At 50.8% G+C, this 16,282-nt stretch overlaps 2 protein-coding genes across 11 annotated transcripts in view; both read right to left on the minus strand.

Moving 5' to 3' along the window:
- The window catches only part of GSDME (gasdermin E), a 376,936-nt gene that overhangs the window by 157,423 nt on the left and 203,231 nt on the right, over window positions 1-16,282 (minus strand). The window lies entirely within an intron of this gene.
- OSBPL3 (oxysterol binding protein like 3) overlaps window positions 1-16,282 on the minus strand; it is a 282,066-nt gene that overhangs the window by 62,549 nt on the left and 203,235 nt on the right. For 8 of the 10 annotated variants that reach the window (XM_089315399.1, XM_051852838.3, XM_051852842.3 and 5 more), the window contains 5 exons: window positions 14,862-15,029; window positions 14,137-14,257; window positions 10,948-11,051; window positions 10,652-10,744; window positions 9,445-9,601 (listed from right to left, as the gene is read on the minus strand). In XM_089315399.1, the coding sequence (XP_089171525.1) occupies window positions 9,445-9,601; window positions 10,652-10,744; window positions 10,948-11,051; window positions 14,137-14,257; window positions 14,862-15,029 (643 nt within the window). The remainder of the gene's footprint in view (window positions 1-9,444; window positions 9,602-10,651; window positions 10,745-10,947; window positions 11,052-14,136; window positions 14,258-14,861; window positions 15,030-16,282) is intronic. The other 2 variants (XM_051852843.3, XM_051852841.3) reach the window with 1 other exon arrangement.

The raw sequence follows: 16,282 nt of genomic DNA on the forward strand, positions 1-16,282 counted from the left end.
ACCACACTGAAGATTTCTACTGAAATTTTAAAACTGGCTGGAAATACACAGTTTGTTTCAAAATGCATAGCTGAGCAGACTGAGGCGGGCATGAAATCAGCAGAACGAAATGCCTGCACAGGGACGCTTCATTGGAAGGGGTGACACTCCCCCTCCACGGTGCACCTGGCTGACAGGTCACAGAACCAGTTCCCCAGGCACTACGTTTCTCCGACGACCACAGAGGACAGGCACTACGACTGTCACTCCCAGCCACCTAGTGATCCAGCGCCCACAGAGCCACTGTCAGAGGCTGCTCAGGGGAGACAGGAATTGTTAAAGGCACAGGGCTCTCCAGAAGTTAGGCGTAAGCTCTGTGACAGCAGTGTTACTTTTTTTCTAACATGATTCTAAGTTCATCAGAGACAAACACAAAAGTTACAGTGGGGCGGGCACCTGGTGTTAGTAGTTACAATGTTGCCTGGGATGCCAGCATGCCACATCAGAGATTCTGGGTTTGGGTCCTTGTTTTGTTTCTGATTCAGGCTTTCTTCTAATGCATACCCTGGGAGGTACCAGTTAATGACTCAAGTAGTTGGGTGCCTGCCATCCACACAGGAGGCCTGGATGGAGTTCCTGGCTCCCAGCTTTGGCCTGGCCCACTCTGGCTGTTGAAGGCATTTGGAGAGTGAACCAGCCGATGGAAGATCTGTCTGTCTCTGCCTGTCTACCTGTCTCTCTCCCTCTCTTCCAAATAAATAAAACTTTTAAAAAAAGTACAAGATCCAGATGAGTGTATCAGGCTTGTGGATGTCTGATGAGCTTCTACACTCAGAGCCAGAGAGAGCCTCAGAGGCACCGCCGCACCTGCCCTACAGCATGGCCGGCTCCCTCACCAGGCTCCCAGCACAGCCTTCCCACAATACACGCCTGCTCCCATGGCAGGACGCTCTGCCTGGGACGTACTCGGTCCTTCCTGTTGCCAAGACATCAGCTGCCTCCCTGTCCCCTCAAGGCCAACCAGAATCATCTCCTCTCTCATGAGATGTTCATCGGAAGGCAATGAGGGCTCCTCCGCTTACTCCTCTCGCGCCCACACTGTCCTCAGCCCCTCCACAGACCCTCTTGCTGCACTGTGAGTGCGGGACATGGGCTGACTACCAAAAAAAAAAAAAAAAAAAAAAAAAACAAACCACAAACAAACCCTTAATTTGCATCCACAGAATGGAACACCACAAGCCTCAAACAATTGACTCTCGGTGGTCTCGACCTTTCCCCTTTCTACAGTCTCTGTAATGCACCGTTGCTGAGTTGGGACAGTGAGGGTGTCACGGGGACCCACTGGGAGGGTGGCAACAGTGAAGCCTGAAGGACCACTGGACTCTTAACTGACCTGAGCTCTGGCTTCAGCAGCTCCTCAGCATCTACAAAGTCAAGGCCTCGAAGGACGTGGCCATGAATGCCACGGGACTGCCCCTTCGGGGATGCAGAGCTGCAGGGGGAGTCCTGCTGCTACCACTGCTACACTTCATTGCCATTCAGATTGGAAACTTTGTTTTGACAGGCAGAGTGGACAATGAAAGAGAGAGATATAGAGAGAAAGGTCTTCCTTTTTCCGTTGGTTCACCCCCCAATGGCCGCTGTGGCTGGCGCACCCCACTGATTTGAAGCCTGGAGCCAGGTGCTTCTCCTGGTCTCCCATGTGGGTGCAGGGCCCAAGGACTTGGGCCATCCTCCACTGCACTCCCGGGGCACAGCAGAGAGCTGGACAGAAAGAGGGGCAACCGGGACAGAATCTGGCGCCCCGATCGGGACTAGAACCCGGGGTGCCGGCGCCACAGGCGGAGGATTAGCCTAGTGAGCCACGGCACCGACCTGCCATTCAGATTTGGAATAAATCTGCTTCCGTATCTGCATATACAGATAAAGTCGACAGGAAACAATGAGAAAACATCCATGGCTACTTCAAAAAGCTCATGGAAAATGGAGTAAAATTTTATTTTGGTTCCAAAAATTTTGAAGCAAAATACACATTTTCTTTGAACATTTTAATGCACAAACTATGCGTGGGGTTCAATTTTGTTTGTTGTCCAAATTTATCTCTTTCCAAAAACATATGTATGTATGTATTTTATTGAAATACTAGAGAGAGAGGGGGAGAGGGAGAGCAAGAGAATCTTCTGTCTGCAACAGCCAAGTATGAACCAGGCTAAAGCCAGGAGACCAGAACTCAATCCGGGTCTCCCACATGGGTGGCAGGGACCCAAGCTGCTGCCACCCCGGGTGCACATCAGCAGGAAGCTATAATTGCAAGCAGAGCTGGGCTCTGCTATGGGAGATGGGCATCCCAAGTGATGTCTAACTGCTGCACCAAATGCCTGCCCTGAACTTATCTTGTCATCTCATCTCCCACGAGCTTTGTGAAGTCCCTGTGTACTATCATACGGTACTAAACACACAGTAGGACTCATTTTTCTTTCCTTTTTCATGGAAACCACATTTTCTGTGCATTTTTATAATGCTGACTCATTTTAAAGATTTATTTATTTTATTTGAAAGTTAGAGTTGCACAGAGAAGGAGGAGAGGCAGATAGAGAGAGAGAAAGAGTGTGTGAGTGTCTTCCATCCACTGGTTCACTCCCCAATTGGCCACAATGGCTGGAGCTGTGCCAATCCAAAGCCAGGAACCAGGAACTTCTTCTGGGTCTCCCACATGGGCACAGAGGACCAAGGACTTGGGTCATCTTCTACTGCCATAGCAGAGAGCTGGATCGGAAGTGGAGCAGCTGGAACTCGAACCAGGGCCCATATGGGATGCAGGCACTACAGGCAGCAGCTTTACCTGCTATGCCACAGCGCTGGCCCTTGAACATTTCTAAACTGCCTGGAATGATCTGATCTTCCAGAATCTGCCCCAGTTTCGAACCTCACAGGATGTCTGATCTTGAAATCCTTCTAACCCCGATTCCATCCAGACTGACTGAGGTGCATTAGGTAATTTCACCAAGTGCTCCTCCTTACCTGCCGGCACTGCACATGTACCCAAGTGCTCAGCGTGAGGCCGAGCCCCCACCCCTCATGTCTCTGGTGTAGACTTTATCAGGCCCCAGCCCCCTCCCCCAGCTTGCAGTTCCTCTGTCCTCTCCTTACTGAAGTCAGCTCCTTACTGAAGATTAACCAACCCTACAAGATGAGCCTGTTCTTCAAGATTCAGAATTCAGTGGTGACTTCAGAATTAACATCCTAACTCTAGACTCTATCTGGAGACTCTTCACAGAAGCTTCCTGATCAAACAAAGCAACCCCCCATCTATCCCTGGAACCCACATGGGGCACAGCCCACTTTGCCATCACAGCACCTTGAAACGAACACAGCGGCCAGGGCCAGCGCTGTGGCGTAGTAGGCTAAGCCTTTCACCTGCAGCGCCAGCATCCCATATGGGCTCCAGTTCTAGTCCCAGCTGCTCCACTTCTGATCCAGTTCTCTGCTGTGGCCTGGGAAAGCACTTGGGCCCCTGCACCCACATGGGAGCCCTGGAAGAAGTTCCTGGCTCCTGGCTTCAGAGAGGCCTCGTTCCAGCCACCGCGGCCATTTGGGAAGTGAACCATCGGATGGAAGATCTCCCTCTCTCTGTGTAACTCTTTCAGATAAATAAATAAATAAATATTTAAACAACAACAACAACAACAACAAAGGCCAAAGGCCATGAGCACTGCGGACCAACCACAGGCCTGCACTGGAGCTGATCAGGCTCTGCTCAATCCCAGCCTTTAGAGATTCACCAGCCCAGGGGAGGGTATTTGGCACAGAGTTAAGACATCAGTTGGGACAACTGCAGTGCCTGATTTCAAGTCCCAGCTGGGCTCTGACCCTGGCCCTACCCTTGCCTGCCTTTGCTACCCTCACCCTGCTCACCAGCTCCGGTCACTGCTGCCTCTGCCGCTGACAGAACATTCCCACGAAAGCTCTGGCAGCAACAAGCCACAGGAGGGAGTCTCTGTTCTGTGCAGGACCGCTCAGCCATGGGAGCTAACTGCAGGACGTGAGAGCCAGAAGTCGGGGCGACCGTCAGGACACTGGACACTGGAGGCCAGGGAGGACCAGAGGGGCTAAGCAGTGAAGTCAGAGTTCCACAGCCGGGCAGCAGCAGGCATGGTTACCCCGCCGGTGTGGACGGCCAGCTCCCCAGGTCTTTAGGGTGCTTCTCAGTGACTGCCGTCCAGGATGTTAACTGTCAGGGCGGAAGGTTTCCCAAGTAACCCCGGAAATCACTGAGGCAACACTACCCAGTTTCTTTGCTCTAGGACTTCTCAGAGCCTCTACTATTTGCTGCTTCCTGTGGAAATCCAAAGGGAACCAGAAGCAGTGTCTTCCAAACATGTCATAGCATTACATTCTTGCTTTGTTCCTTTTTAAAGCATTTTGTGGGTAAAGTGTTCTGCAAGATACGTTTCGGGAAACGTAAAAGTTGATATATACAACGAAAATGCCTGACAACTTCCAGGATTTACAACTTCATTCATTGCTTGCTTTTGTGGGAGTCAGTTCCACACAAAGCCAGAAACACGAATCCACAAGAATTAGTTCAATGCTTTGCCATTAAAATCGAATCTACAGTCTATATTAACAAGGAATTTTACTATTGTTTAAAAATGTATTTATGTATTTGAAAGGCAGAGTGACAGAGAGGGAGGGAACAGAGAGGGTGAGGAGAGAGAAGAGAGACAGCGGTATCTTTTTGCATCCGTTGGTTTACTCCCCACTTGGCTGTAGCAGCCGGGACTGGGCCAGGCTAAAGCCTGGAATGGGTTTCTCACATGGGTGCTGGGGGCTCAAGTTGAGCCATGTTCTGCTGCTTCCCGGGTGCATTCGCAGGGAGCTGGATCGGAAACAGAGCCAAGCCAGGACTCCAATATGACATGTAGGCATTGGTGGTGGCAGATGATCCCACTGCACCACGATGCCCACCCTACTGAGGACTCTAAAAACTAGGGGAGGTGTTGATCGTCGGCCACCACCTGATCTACAAAACCAGGAGAATTCAGCTGCCATTAGCAAGCCGAAGGTTGCACAGAACACGTTACACCTGTGGCACTCTCGCCTCGCATCCAGCAGTTCTGGAATGTTCCAGCAATGGAACAGTGACGCAGTGGGGGAAGCACAACAGACACTGTCTGTGACCAAACAAGGCTTACACAGGAGGAGAGGGTCTGAATCGGAACGAATCCGAACATATCAAAGTGAGAAAGCACGCCAAGGTCACGGTCCCGGGGCCCAGCTGTGGCCCTGAGTGACAGCTGTAGAAGACACTCCCTGACCGTCGAGGGAAGACGTGCCCCTCTCTGCACATCGCCTTCTACAACCACAGGCCTGAATTGTTGGCCTCCATGTGGAAGTCACTGTCTGCACTTGGATATTTCTCAGAGCACAAACCTTGACCGAGTCTAGGGAGGTGGCAGCTCTGCCGCCAGCTGTTTTACACACACAAGGCCCGAAAGACAGAACAGCCGGCTGGGCCCCTTCTAGACTTCCAAGAAGCCGGAGAGCTCCTCTGGGGCAGGATCCACGGATCCACTCAACAGAGCAACCTGTGTCCTGCTGAGGCACCTGCATCCAGCACACTCGTGTTGGCAGGAAGGCATGGCTTCTCATTGCCAAACAAGCCAGCTCGTGCTATTAAAAGTCACGGTGCTGCACAGAAACTTCCTCCCACAAAAGCTAGAGAGTCCTCATTGCACCCGACTCCACGCCAGAGCAGGCCCAAGGGCGCACATGCGGAGCGTGGGCCAGGGCGCACCCCTCATCTCACAGCGACATTGCAGGAAAGCCATGGGCAGCGAGGACAAGAGGCTCAGGTGGAACATGTGAGAAGTGCGACAAGGTTTCCTTCTAACCACCCTCCTAACCAACAGGCCCCGACTCTGCAGGCTGAGGGAAGAGAGAGCTGAAGGGATCGGTAACGAGAGGGAAGAAAAACGTGGGCCAGAGAGAGGAAGGCATCTCCTCCTTGGCCGCAAACACTTCCGTCCCACTGAACACCTTTTAATCCACTTTCTCGTTAAGGGAAACAACCAGTATATGAACACAGAATAGAAAAAAAGGGTAGTGGAGAGACGGAAAGTCCTCATCACCCAGCCTCCATCACCGACGCACTGGTGCAGGTCCTCCCGACATTGCAGTATGCCTACACATGCCAAAAGTATTTTATTTTTCCCACAAAATGGGATCGGGTCTATCCCATTATTTTATAACCTTACATTTTTATAAATATATATATGAATATGTGGAAATGGCATCCCCTGGCCATCCCACCTCCAAGGGCAGTGGAGCCAAGCGAGGAGTACAGACTCGCGATCAAGCAGGGTAGGACTCAAGCCTCAGGCTGGCTGCCTTGAAACCATCTGACTCTCAGGGAGTTCTTAGCTTCCCAGGCCTCAGTTCTCACCTATGCCACGGAGATAACAACAATATCGACTCCACGCATGGCTGCCAGAAGTAAAGCAAACAATGCATTTAATGAATTTAGCACACACCCAACACAGTTGCCTGCTCAATATAGGGCAGCTACTACCATTATTTGGACTGAGTATTCTACTATACGATTATATTGCATTTAACACAACCCAATCCCCTATTACTGGGTATTTAGATTATTTCTAACTTTTTAAAAAAGGTTTATTTTCTTTATTTTGAAAGACAGAATTACAGAGAGGTAGAGAGAGGTCTTCCATCCATTGGTTCACTTTCCAGATAGCCACAGGGGCCAGGCTGAAGCCAGCAGCCAGGAGCTTCTTCCGGGTCTCCCACGTGGGTGCAGGGGCCCAAGCACTTGGACCATCTTCTACTGCTTTCCCATGCCATAGCAGAGAGCTGGACTGGAAGAGGAGCAGCCGGGACTCGAACGGGTGCCCACATGGGATGCCAACACTGCAGACTAGGGCCTTAATCTGCTGTGCCACAGGGCCAGACCTTCTAATTTTTTAAAAAACTTTTTACTTTGAAATTATCATGAGCTCATAGGAAGTTGCAAAATCAGAATAAAGAAGTCCTGTGTACCCTACAGCCAGTGTCTCCCAGTGGGACACTTTCACCTAAAAATGGTACAATTGAAAAACTAGGAAACTCACATTATAGATCTTGTTCAGATTCTGCCAGATTTACATGCTAATACACTAACCTGTGTACGTGTATTTGGCCACACGTGTGGACATGTAAACACACAGTCAGCACACAGAGCTTCCCAGCACCACAAAGATCCCTCCTTATAATCACGCCCTAACTCCTGCCCTTTCCTTCTTCCCTGCTCCTAACTCAGGCAGTGGACATCCGTCTCTTCTCTACCCCTGTACCTGTGTCAAGCTGAATGTGCTTTGGTAATGGAGCCATCTGCTACGCAGCCCTCTGAGACGGGCTATTTTCACTCAGAGTAATGTCCTGGAGATTCATCCAGGCATCAACAGTTCATTCCTGTGTACTGCTGAGTAGTATTCTATTGTATGGATTTAACCATTCATCTGCTGAGGGGAACTGGAGCTGCTTCCCATCTGTGGCCAATGCAAATAAACCTGCTCTTAACATTTGCTTATCATTTTTTCAGGTGGGATAAATGTCCAGAAATGTAACCACTAGGTTGTACAGTAAATACATGAGCAGTTTTACACAATGCCAAACTCCTTCCAGAGTGACTATACCACGTTATGTGGCCAGAAGCAAGGTCTAAGAGATCCAGTTTTTATTTGCATTTCCCTAAAGGCTAATGATGTTGAACACTTGTTTCTAATTTTTAAAAAAAGATTATTTATTTGAAAGGCAGAGTGATACACGTGTGTGCGTGCACACACATACACACACACACACACAAGGGAGAGGGAGAAAGAGGTCAATTATCCACAGGTTCACTCCCCAAATGCCCACAACAGCCAGAGCTGCACCAGGAGCCAGGAACTCCATTTGGATCTGCCATGTGAGTGACAGGAACTCAAGCAATGGCTGAGCCATCATCCATTGCTTCCCAGGCATATTAGCAGGGAGCTGGATTGGAAGCAGAGCCACTGGGACTCAAGCCAGCACCCTGATATGGGATGCAGTCATCCCATGCAGTGGCTTAAACCACAGTGCTATTTCTAGTTTTTTGTATGATAAACAATACTACAGTGAACATATTTATTTGATACATTTTAAGTTAATGTCTGCAAATGGATTCTTCAAACTGTAATTACTAGACAGGGAAATTAAAAAACAAACTAGCTGGAACATAAAGTCATACTGCCCTCTAGATAGTATCACCAGATGCCTCGTTAGCATCATAGGAATTGGGTAGCACTTGAACTACAGTCATCCTTGGTATCATACCCTCCACATACTTTTTTTTTTTTTTAATTATCTAGTTGGTTATTTGAAAGGCAGACTGACAGAGAGAGAGAGAGAGAGAGGGAGAGAGAGATCTTCCATCTGCTGGTTCACTCCTCAAATGGCTGCAACAGCCAGGTCTGGGCCAGTTCACAGACAGGAGCCATGAACTCTATCTGGTTTCCCAAATGGGTGGCAGGGCCAAAGCACTGAGGCCATCATCTGCTACTTTCCCACGTGCATCAACCAGGAGCTGCATCAGAAGTGGAGTAGCCAGGGCTTCAACCTGGCACTCTGGTATGGGATGCCAGTATCACAAACAGTAGTTTAACTGACCGTGCCACAACACTGGCCCTGATATCCTCCATACACTTTAAACCATCTCTAGATCACTCTTAATACCTAATACAATGTGAATGCTATGTAAATCTTTATTGTTACTGCACTGCCTGGGGAGCATGGACAGGCAAAACAGTCTGTGCACTTCCAGCACAATGTTTTTGGTTTTGTTTTTTTTTTTTTTTTTTTGACAGGCAGAGTGGACAGTGAGAGAGAGACAGACAGAGAGAAAGGTCTTCCTTTTCCGTTGGTTCACCCCCCAATGGCCGCTGTGGCCGGCGCACCGCGCTGATCCGAAAGCAGGAGCCAGGTGCTTCTCCTGGTCTCCCATGGGGTGCAGGACCCAAGTACTTGGGCGATCCTCCACTGCACTCCCTGGCCACAGCAGAGAGCTGGCCTGGAAGAGGGGCAACCGGGACAGAATCTGGCGCCCCAACCGGGACTAGAACCCGGTGTGCCGGCGCCGCTAGGTGGAGGATTAGCCTAGTGAGCCGCGGCGCCGGCCGTATGTTTTTGGTATTTTCAATCAGTGAATGCAGATCCTACAGATTCAGAGAGCTGACTGTATCTCTAACATTCTGCCTTCCTTTAGAAATGAAAAAGAATCCTCTTGCCAACATAGTCTCCACTACCAAAGAAATACATAGAAATCAGGTGGTCAAAATGTTACAGAGCGGAAAAGGAGCCACCACACTATGCTCTGTGCAGCCACCCCAGGTCCAGACGTGCGTGGACCAGTGTCATCAGACACAACGGGAAGAAACAGGGCCCACTCACCTTTATGTGCAATATGACACAGATCTTCTTGCATCTTAGAAAACTCTGATGAGGTTTCCGAGCCATCAGAATAATTCTTCTCTTCTCCAAAATCCAGCGTTGACAAATTCGGATTGGAGGAATGCAGCCTTACGGGGCCAGGAAAGGGTTTAGGGACCTAAAGCGATGCCAAAGCAAGAGACGGCGTTTCAGTCCCCGAATGCTTCGAGTGCTTCTTTGGTTCTGGGACTGGGGCACTGAGCCAGAACCCTGAACAGGTAAATCTTTCTCCCGAGTCATGACTCGTAAGAAGAAAAATAAACAAAAACTCAGGGAGATCCTTTCTGCAGCCACTTGCTTCTTGTGAAATGAAAATGCGTGAGGAATCTCATATGCTTTCAGAAGTGATGAAGCATTAAAACTGCGGGTTGAAACTGACAGCTAAAGCTGATGGGTTTTCTCAATTGCACTCAATTCCTTCCCTGTGGCAAGCACCCTCCAGTACCCGGCTGTTAGTAGCGGCTAAGTTTGGGAGCGGTTCCTTTATTTGCACCTGAGACTCCCGGCATTTGCACTTGGGATACTCAGTACTTTAGAAGCACTTAACCTCAACCCATAAAGTGCCTTGAACCAAAGAGTACATATCCAAGAGCACATTCGATGATTCACTTAAATCCTTGAAATTGACTGTGATTCTGATGATGCTGCAATGTAATTTGCAAAGGCCAAGCAGACACATTGGGAAAGACAGACCCCAGCATGACACAGCGATGCTCGGACGGGGGATGGACTGGTGGTAAGAGGCAAAGGAGAGTCTACACAAGGTCCTGAGCCCAGAGACTCTGTTCTGGGGGCTCTGAGGGATGGCAAGGCCACATAGCGTCCCCAGGAGAGGTGGGTCACAGCACACGGCCACAGCAGCCACCAAACAAGGCACACACCACCCAACCCGGGAAGAGGGCAGGCAGGTGAAACATACAGAGAAACCAAGCAGTTCCTCCAACCTCCTGCCACGTTTCCCTTAGAAAATCTTCTCTCCTGTCCAGGGCTTGCTAACACACATATTCCAGTCCCCAGAGAGAGGAAGGGATTGAATCCATGTCTCCGCCCGGGGGACCAGGGAGAACAACTACTGAGTCCTCACTTCTGTGTGCTCCAAGTTGAGTCAAACAGCCCCGGGACACGGTGACAAAGCGCCAAGCGGTCTGTCGGCAGAAGCAGCGGTTACCTGCAGCATTCCTTTAGCATCTTTGCCAAGAGCTCGGGACCGCCACCTCCTGTGCGATCTCTTTTCCTTTTTGGGACTTTCAAAAGCGCCACCCTTTGTTTCAAAATGGGAAAGAGAGCAGAGACAGTAAGGTCCACCAAACCAGCAGGGATAAACACAGAGCAAAGTGGCCACCTCCATCCCCTTAAGTTTGACTAAAGCAACTGACCAGACAGCACCCCACTGTTAGTCAAAGACTGGGGAGGAGAAGAGAGAGTGGACAGGCAGGGCGCTTGCAGGAGAGGGGTCTCGCTAACCTGGATGGCGTTGATGGCTGGCGCCGAGTAGGTCCGATGCAGGACGTCCATGCTTTGTAGCAACTGACTCATCTCCACCAGAGAAGCATGGCAGTGTGCCAGGTCTGTGGGCAGAAGAGGAGACAGCTTGGGATTCTCCAGCCGCAAGGGGGACTGTGGGCTGGTGCAAACTACTCTTCTTTTCTTTCTTTTTTTGAAGATTTATTTTATTTATTTGAAAGGCAGACTTAGAGAGAGAGAGAAGAGACGGAGAGGTATGAACACACACACACACACACACACACACACACACAGATCTTCTATCCACTGGTTCCTTCCCCAAATGGTTACAACGGTCAGGGTTGGGCCAGGTTGAAGCCAGGGGCCAGGAACTCCATCCTGGTTTCCCACAGGGGAGGCAGAGGTAAAAGCACTTGGGCCATCTTCTATTGCTTTCTCAGGCATGTTAACGGGGAGCCGGATTGGAAGTGGAGCAGCCAGGACTTGAACCAGTGCTCTGTTATGGGATGCAGGCATTGCAGGTACTGACTTAACCCACTCAGCACGACGCCAGCCCCCAAGCTACTTCCCTTATTCGCCTCTATGTGACTGCTTCTCATCTAGAGTGGTAGGAAATGTTGCCTTCCTTTTCTAGAAAAAAGACCGTGGACAGCAGCGGCTAAGGACGTGGATCTGCAGAACCACTCTGTCCCAGTTGGAATCCACTTAATGGAGACTCTTGGGCAGATGAAATGACTTCTCCATGCCTCATCTGGTCAGCGGGGATAATTATACAACTGTGAGAGGTAAGGGAGCTGCTATATGCAGGGTGCTGGGAACAGTGTCTGCTACGTGACAAGGATAAATTAGTGCCCATCACCATCACCATCACCCATCATCATCATCATCACCATCATCACCATCATTCCTAATCCTGTGATAACAGGCTGCTGCTATCTTTAGTAAGGACATGATACACTCAATGGATGAGACTCAACTGAGGGCTGTAGCAGTCTCTGAGAACGACTGTGTTGAACTTGGACCTGAACGAGGACCGGAGGAGCCTGAGCAGAAGGAGCTCAAGGCCGCCTGCGTGGTCTCAGCCACATCCGTGTCACGGACTCAGGAGCGGTGGAGGTGGATGGATGTCTCTGGTGAGGACCGAGGCCAGTGCCTGAGCCTAGAGGCTCTCAAACCTTGGTGTCACCAGTGTTAAGTGCAGCACTCATGAAAACATAGCTCGGCCGGTGCCATGGCTCACTAGGCTAATCCTCCGCCTTGCGGCGCCGGCACACCGGGTTCTAGTCCCAGTCGGGGTGCCAGATTCTGTCCCGGTTGCCCCTCTTCCAGGCCAGCTCTCTACTGTGGCCTGGGAGTGCAGTGGAGGATGGCCCAAGTGCTTGGGCCCTGCACCCCATGGGAGACCAGGAGAAGCACCTGGCTCCTGCCTTCGAATCAGCGCAGTGCGCCAGCTGCAGTGCACCGGCCGCAGCGGCCATTGGAGGGTGAACCAACGGCAAAGGAAGACCTTTCTCTCTGTCTTTCTCTCTCTGTCCACTCTGCCTGTCCAAAAAAAAAAAAAAAAAACCATAGCTCACTGGAGCCACTTCCGCTTTCTGATTCAGGACATCTGGGTTAGGCCTGAGAATCTGCGTTTCTGGTACAGTCCCAGGCCAAGGCTGCTGGCCCAGAGACAAGCTTCAGGGACCCCATGACCAAGTGTCAGTGACTGGACAGCAATAACACCTGCCTTCTTCAAGGCTGGAGCTGGCATCCTCTCCAAGAGTGGCTCTCCACTGTGGTTCCGCTTTCTAGAACTCAACTGCAGGGCAGGCGATTCTGCCTAGTGGTTGAGTCACCTGCGTTCTGCACTGGAATGGGTTGAATCCCTGGATCTGGTTCCTGACTCCAGCTTCCTGCTAATGCAGAACCTGGGAGGCAGCGACGGCGGCTCAAGTAACCAGGTTCCTGACACCCAGGTAAAAGGCCAGGATTGCGTTTCCTGCTCCTGACTTTGGCCTGGCCCAGCCCTGGCCACTGCAGGCCATTTGAGAGCTCCTCGCACATGAAAGTTCTCTCTCCTCTCCACTCCTACCTCCAAAATAATAAAATTAAAGATCAACTGGAGAAATTTTGATAATTGCCTCTGCCCAAGACCCACCTGCCATCAACTGAATCAGAATGCTGCCAGTCCCACTGTTGATTTTTTTGTCTTTTAGTTCCCTGCTAATCAAAATGGAGAATGCCAACTTTCCTTATGGAAGGGGGTCCCAGCCATGGCTCAGAATCACCCAGGAAAGTCAGTGCTACCAGGGCCCCACCCCAGACGAATTTAAAGAGAGTCTCTGGCAGCAAGGCCTGGACACAGGCATCCCTACATTTTAGAAGCAAGCTCTCCTGGGGGCCGGTGCTGTGGCCTAGAAGGTTAAGCCCCCGTCTACAGTGCCAGCATCATATCTGGGCACTGGTTTGAGTCCTGGCTGCTCCTCTTCCGATCCAGCTCTCTGCTATGGCCTGGGATAGCAGTAAAAGATGGCCTAAGTCCTTGGGCCCCTGCACCCATATGGGAGACCCGGAAGAAGCTCCTGGCTCTTGGCTTCTGTCTGGCCCAGCCATGGCCTTTGTGGCCATTTGGGGAGTGAACCAATGGATGGAAGACTTCTCTTTCTCTGCCTGTCTCTGTAATTCTGCCTTTCAAATAAATAAATAAATCTTTACAAATAAACAAGTACATAAAAGCTCGACTGATGCCTCTAACGTGCAGCCTGGGGAAAGAACACCTACAAGGTGGGGAGTTCCAAGTGGCCACCCACTCACATTCAGGATCCTTACTCTCCGTCTTGGATGTGCATCGGAATCACTTGGGGCACTTGGGGAGAGAGAGAGAGAGAGAGAGAGAGACACAGAGAGCGAGAGAGAGAGAGAGCGCGAGCTGGGAAGCCCCCACCCCAGGCTGTGCTTCACGAGCCCATGTGGAAAAGAAGCATCAGTGCTCACCGATGAAGAGGAAACTGCCTGCACGCACACCCAGGTGAGGTCACATGGGAAACACTTGCTGCTGACAGTGCACGCAGCCCTAATAAGCTAAGCGCGGGTAAGAGTGCAGATGGGCGAAGGGGAAGGACAGGAACGGCCCCCGGGGCGAGCTCCATCCCGGATCACAGAAGGGCCCCCGGGGCAGGGAGGAGCAGGGGCTCCCGGTCCCTCTACCTTTTGAGCATTTCTCCATGTCCTCGGAAGACTGCAACCAGAGGGGAAGCCGCGTCTCACCACAAGAAAATGATAAGTTGCTTCCGATTTGAAATGAGCTCTGCCTCGATATACTGCTGCGCTGTTCCGCAAAGACAAAAGCACAGGAGAGGATGAAAGACAATGCAGCGGGGACACTTCAGGTAGGGCAGGGGTCACAGGCTGGGCCAGGCGCTAACGGACACCATGTACCAGGAACTGGAGAAGCTTCTAGCAACGTTCTCCGTGGGAGCCCCTAACACTTTGGCAGTCAGCCCAGCTTGGTAACCCGGGCTATCTGGCCTTGGAGGACAGACCTTATTTCCTCCCATGCTGTGTCCAATGGTAAAACATCAAAACAATGATATAAATGTATAGAGATGGTCTGCAACCCACTATGGCTGCACACGTTCTGGCTGCACGTAGTAATCAGATGAGAGATCTACGCCAAGCCAGTCAAGAGCGAGCTGGAGTGTTCAGAGACACCAAAGTCCTCCTTCTGCTGTTCTCCAGCCCCTGTACCTCTGTTCACGGTGCCCGTCTGGGCCTGGCTCAGCCTCACTGGGCAGGGACTAATAAAACCCCAGCCCCACTGCCCTGCTTCTCCCTACAAACCTCTGCCCTCAGACTAGCTCCCGAGATGGGTCTCCCCCTGGGACAATGCCACCCCCTTCTTTTCGACTCCTGATTGGCAGAATGCTCATTACCTTCCTACTGGAAACAGGATCAAACACGCCAGGAGGAGGGTCTGTCGCTGCGGACGATGGGAGGAAGTGGCTCACTTCCCGGGGGAACATGGCGATTTCGTTCTGGCGGTACATGCGGTGGTGCCGCAGCCTGGACACCCACTCATCGAAGACGTCCTCGGACTTGACCTACAGAGCATGATGTCCACACCAGGGAACAAGAGGGTCACCCACGGAAATGAGAAAGTACTTGTCCAGCTGAGCTCACTCTTGACCTCTCTCTCTTTTTAACTCAGTCTTTTTTATTTTATTTGTATTTATTTATGTTATTTGAAAGGCAGAGTTACAGAGAGAGAAAGGGTTCTTCCACCTGCTGGTTCACTCCCAAATGGCCACAAGGGCTAGGACTGGGCCAGAAAGAAGCCAGGTCTCCCATCTGGGTGCAGAGACCCAAGCACCGGGGCCATCTTCTACTGCTTTCCCACTCACGTTAGCAGGGAGCTGGATCGGAAGAGAGGCAGCCAGGAATGGAACTAGCGCCCAAATGAAATGCTGGTATTGGAGGCAGTGGCTTTACTGGCTGTGCCACTGCACCAGCCCCTCTATGGCCTGCTGAAACCAGCTGCAGGAGGAAATGCAGACAAAAAACAGCTTTCACTAAGTATATATTCAGGATTTCTATGAAAGAGGCCAATTTTAGGCTATTTTTAGAAAGCAAAACATCACATTAAATAAACTGAAATTTACAATTCTATCTCCTTTTTAAATTTTTTATTTATTTTATTTTTAAAAAAAGATGTATTTTATTTATTTGAAAGGCAGAGTTACAGAGAGAGGCAGAGACAGAAAGAGAGAGAGAGGTCTTCCATTTGCTGGTTCACTCTCCAGAAGGCCGCAACGGCTGGAGTTGTGCCAATCCGAAGCCAGGAGCCAGGAGCTTCTTCTGGGTCTCCCATGGGGGTGCAGGGGCCCAAGGACTTGGGCCATCTTCTACTGCTATCTCAGGCCATAGCAGAGAGTTGGATTTGAAGTGGAGCAGCCGGGTCTTGAACCGGCGCCCATATGGGATGCCAGCACTTCAGGCCAGGGCTTTAACGCTCTGCACCACAACGCCGGCCCCTATTTATTTTATTCTCACTTTTGTTGCAAAGGCACACAGACAGAAAGGGAGACAAATAGAAAGAAATCTTCCGTCCAGTGGTCTACTCCCCCAAATGCCTGCAACAGGTAGGGCTGGGCCAGACCAAAGCTAGGAGCCTAGAATTCCATCCAGGTCTCCCACTTGGGTGGCAGGGACCCAAGCACTTGGGTCACCACTGCTGTCTCTCCCAGCGCATGCATGAACAGAAGGGGAAATGCAAGTGCACACAGGACTTCAACCAGGCACTCCGTGGGACGCAGGCATCTCAAGTGGAGTCAACCACTGCACCAAACGCCTGCTC

This window comes from Oryctolagus cuniculus, chromosome 16, assembly GCF_051225735.1.
Source record: "Oryctolagus cuniculus isolate XC-2025 breed Fujian yellow rabbit chromosome 16, ASM5122573v1, whole genome shotgun sequence".
NCBI lineage: Eukaryota > Metazoa > Chordata > Mammalia > Lagomorpha > Leporidae > Oryctolagus > Oryctolagus cuniculus.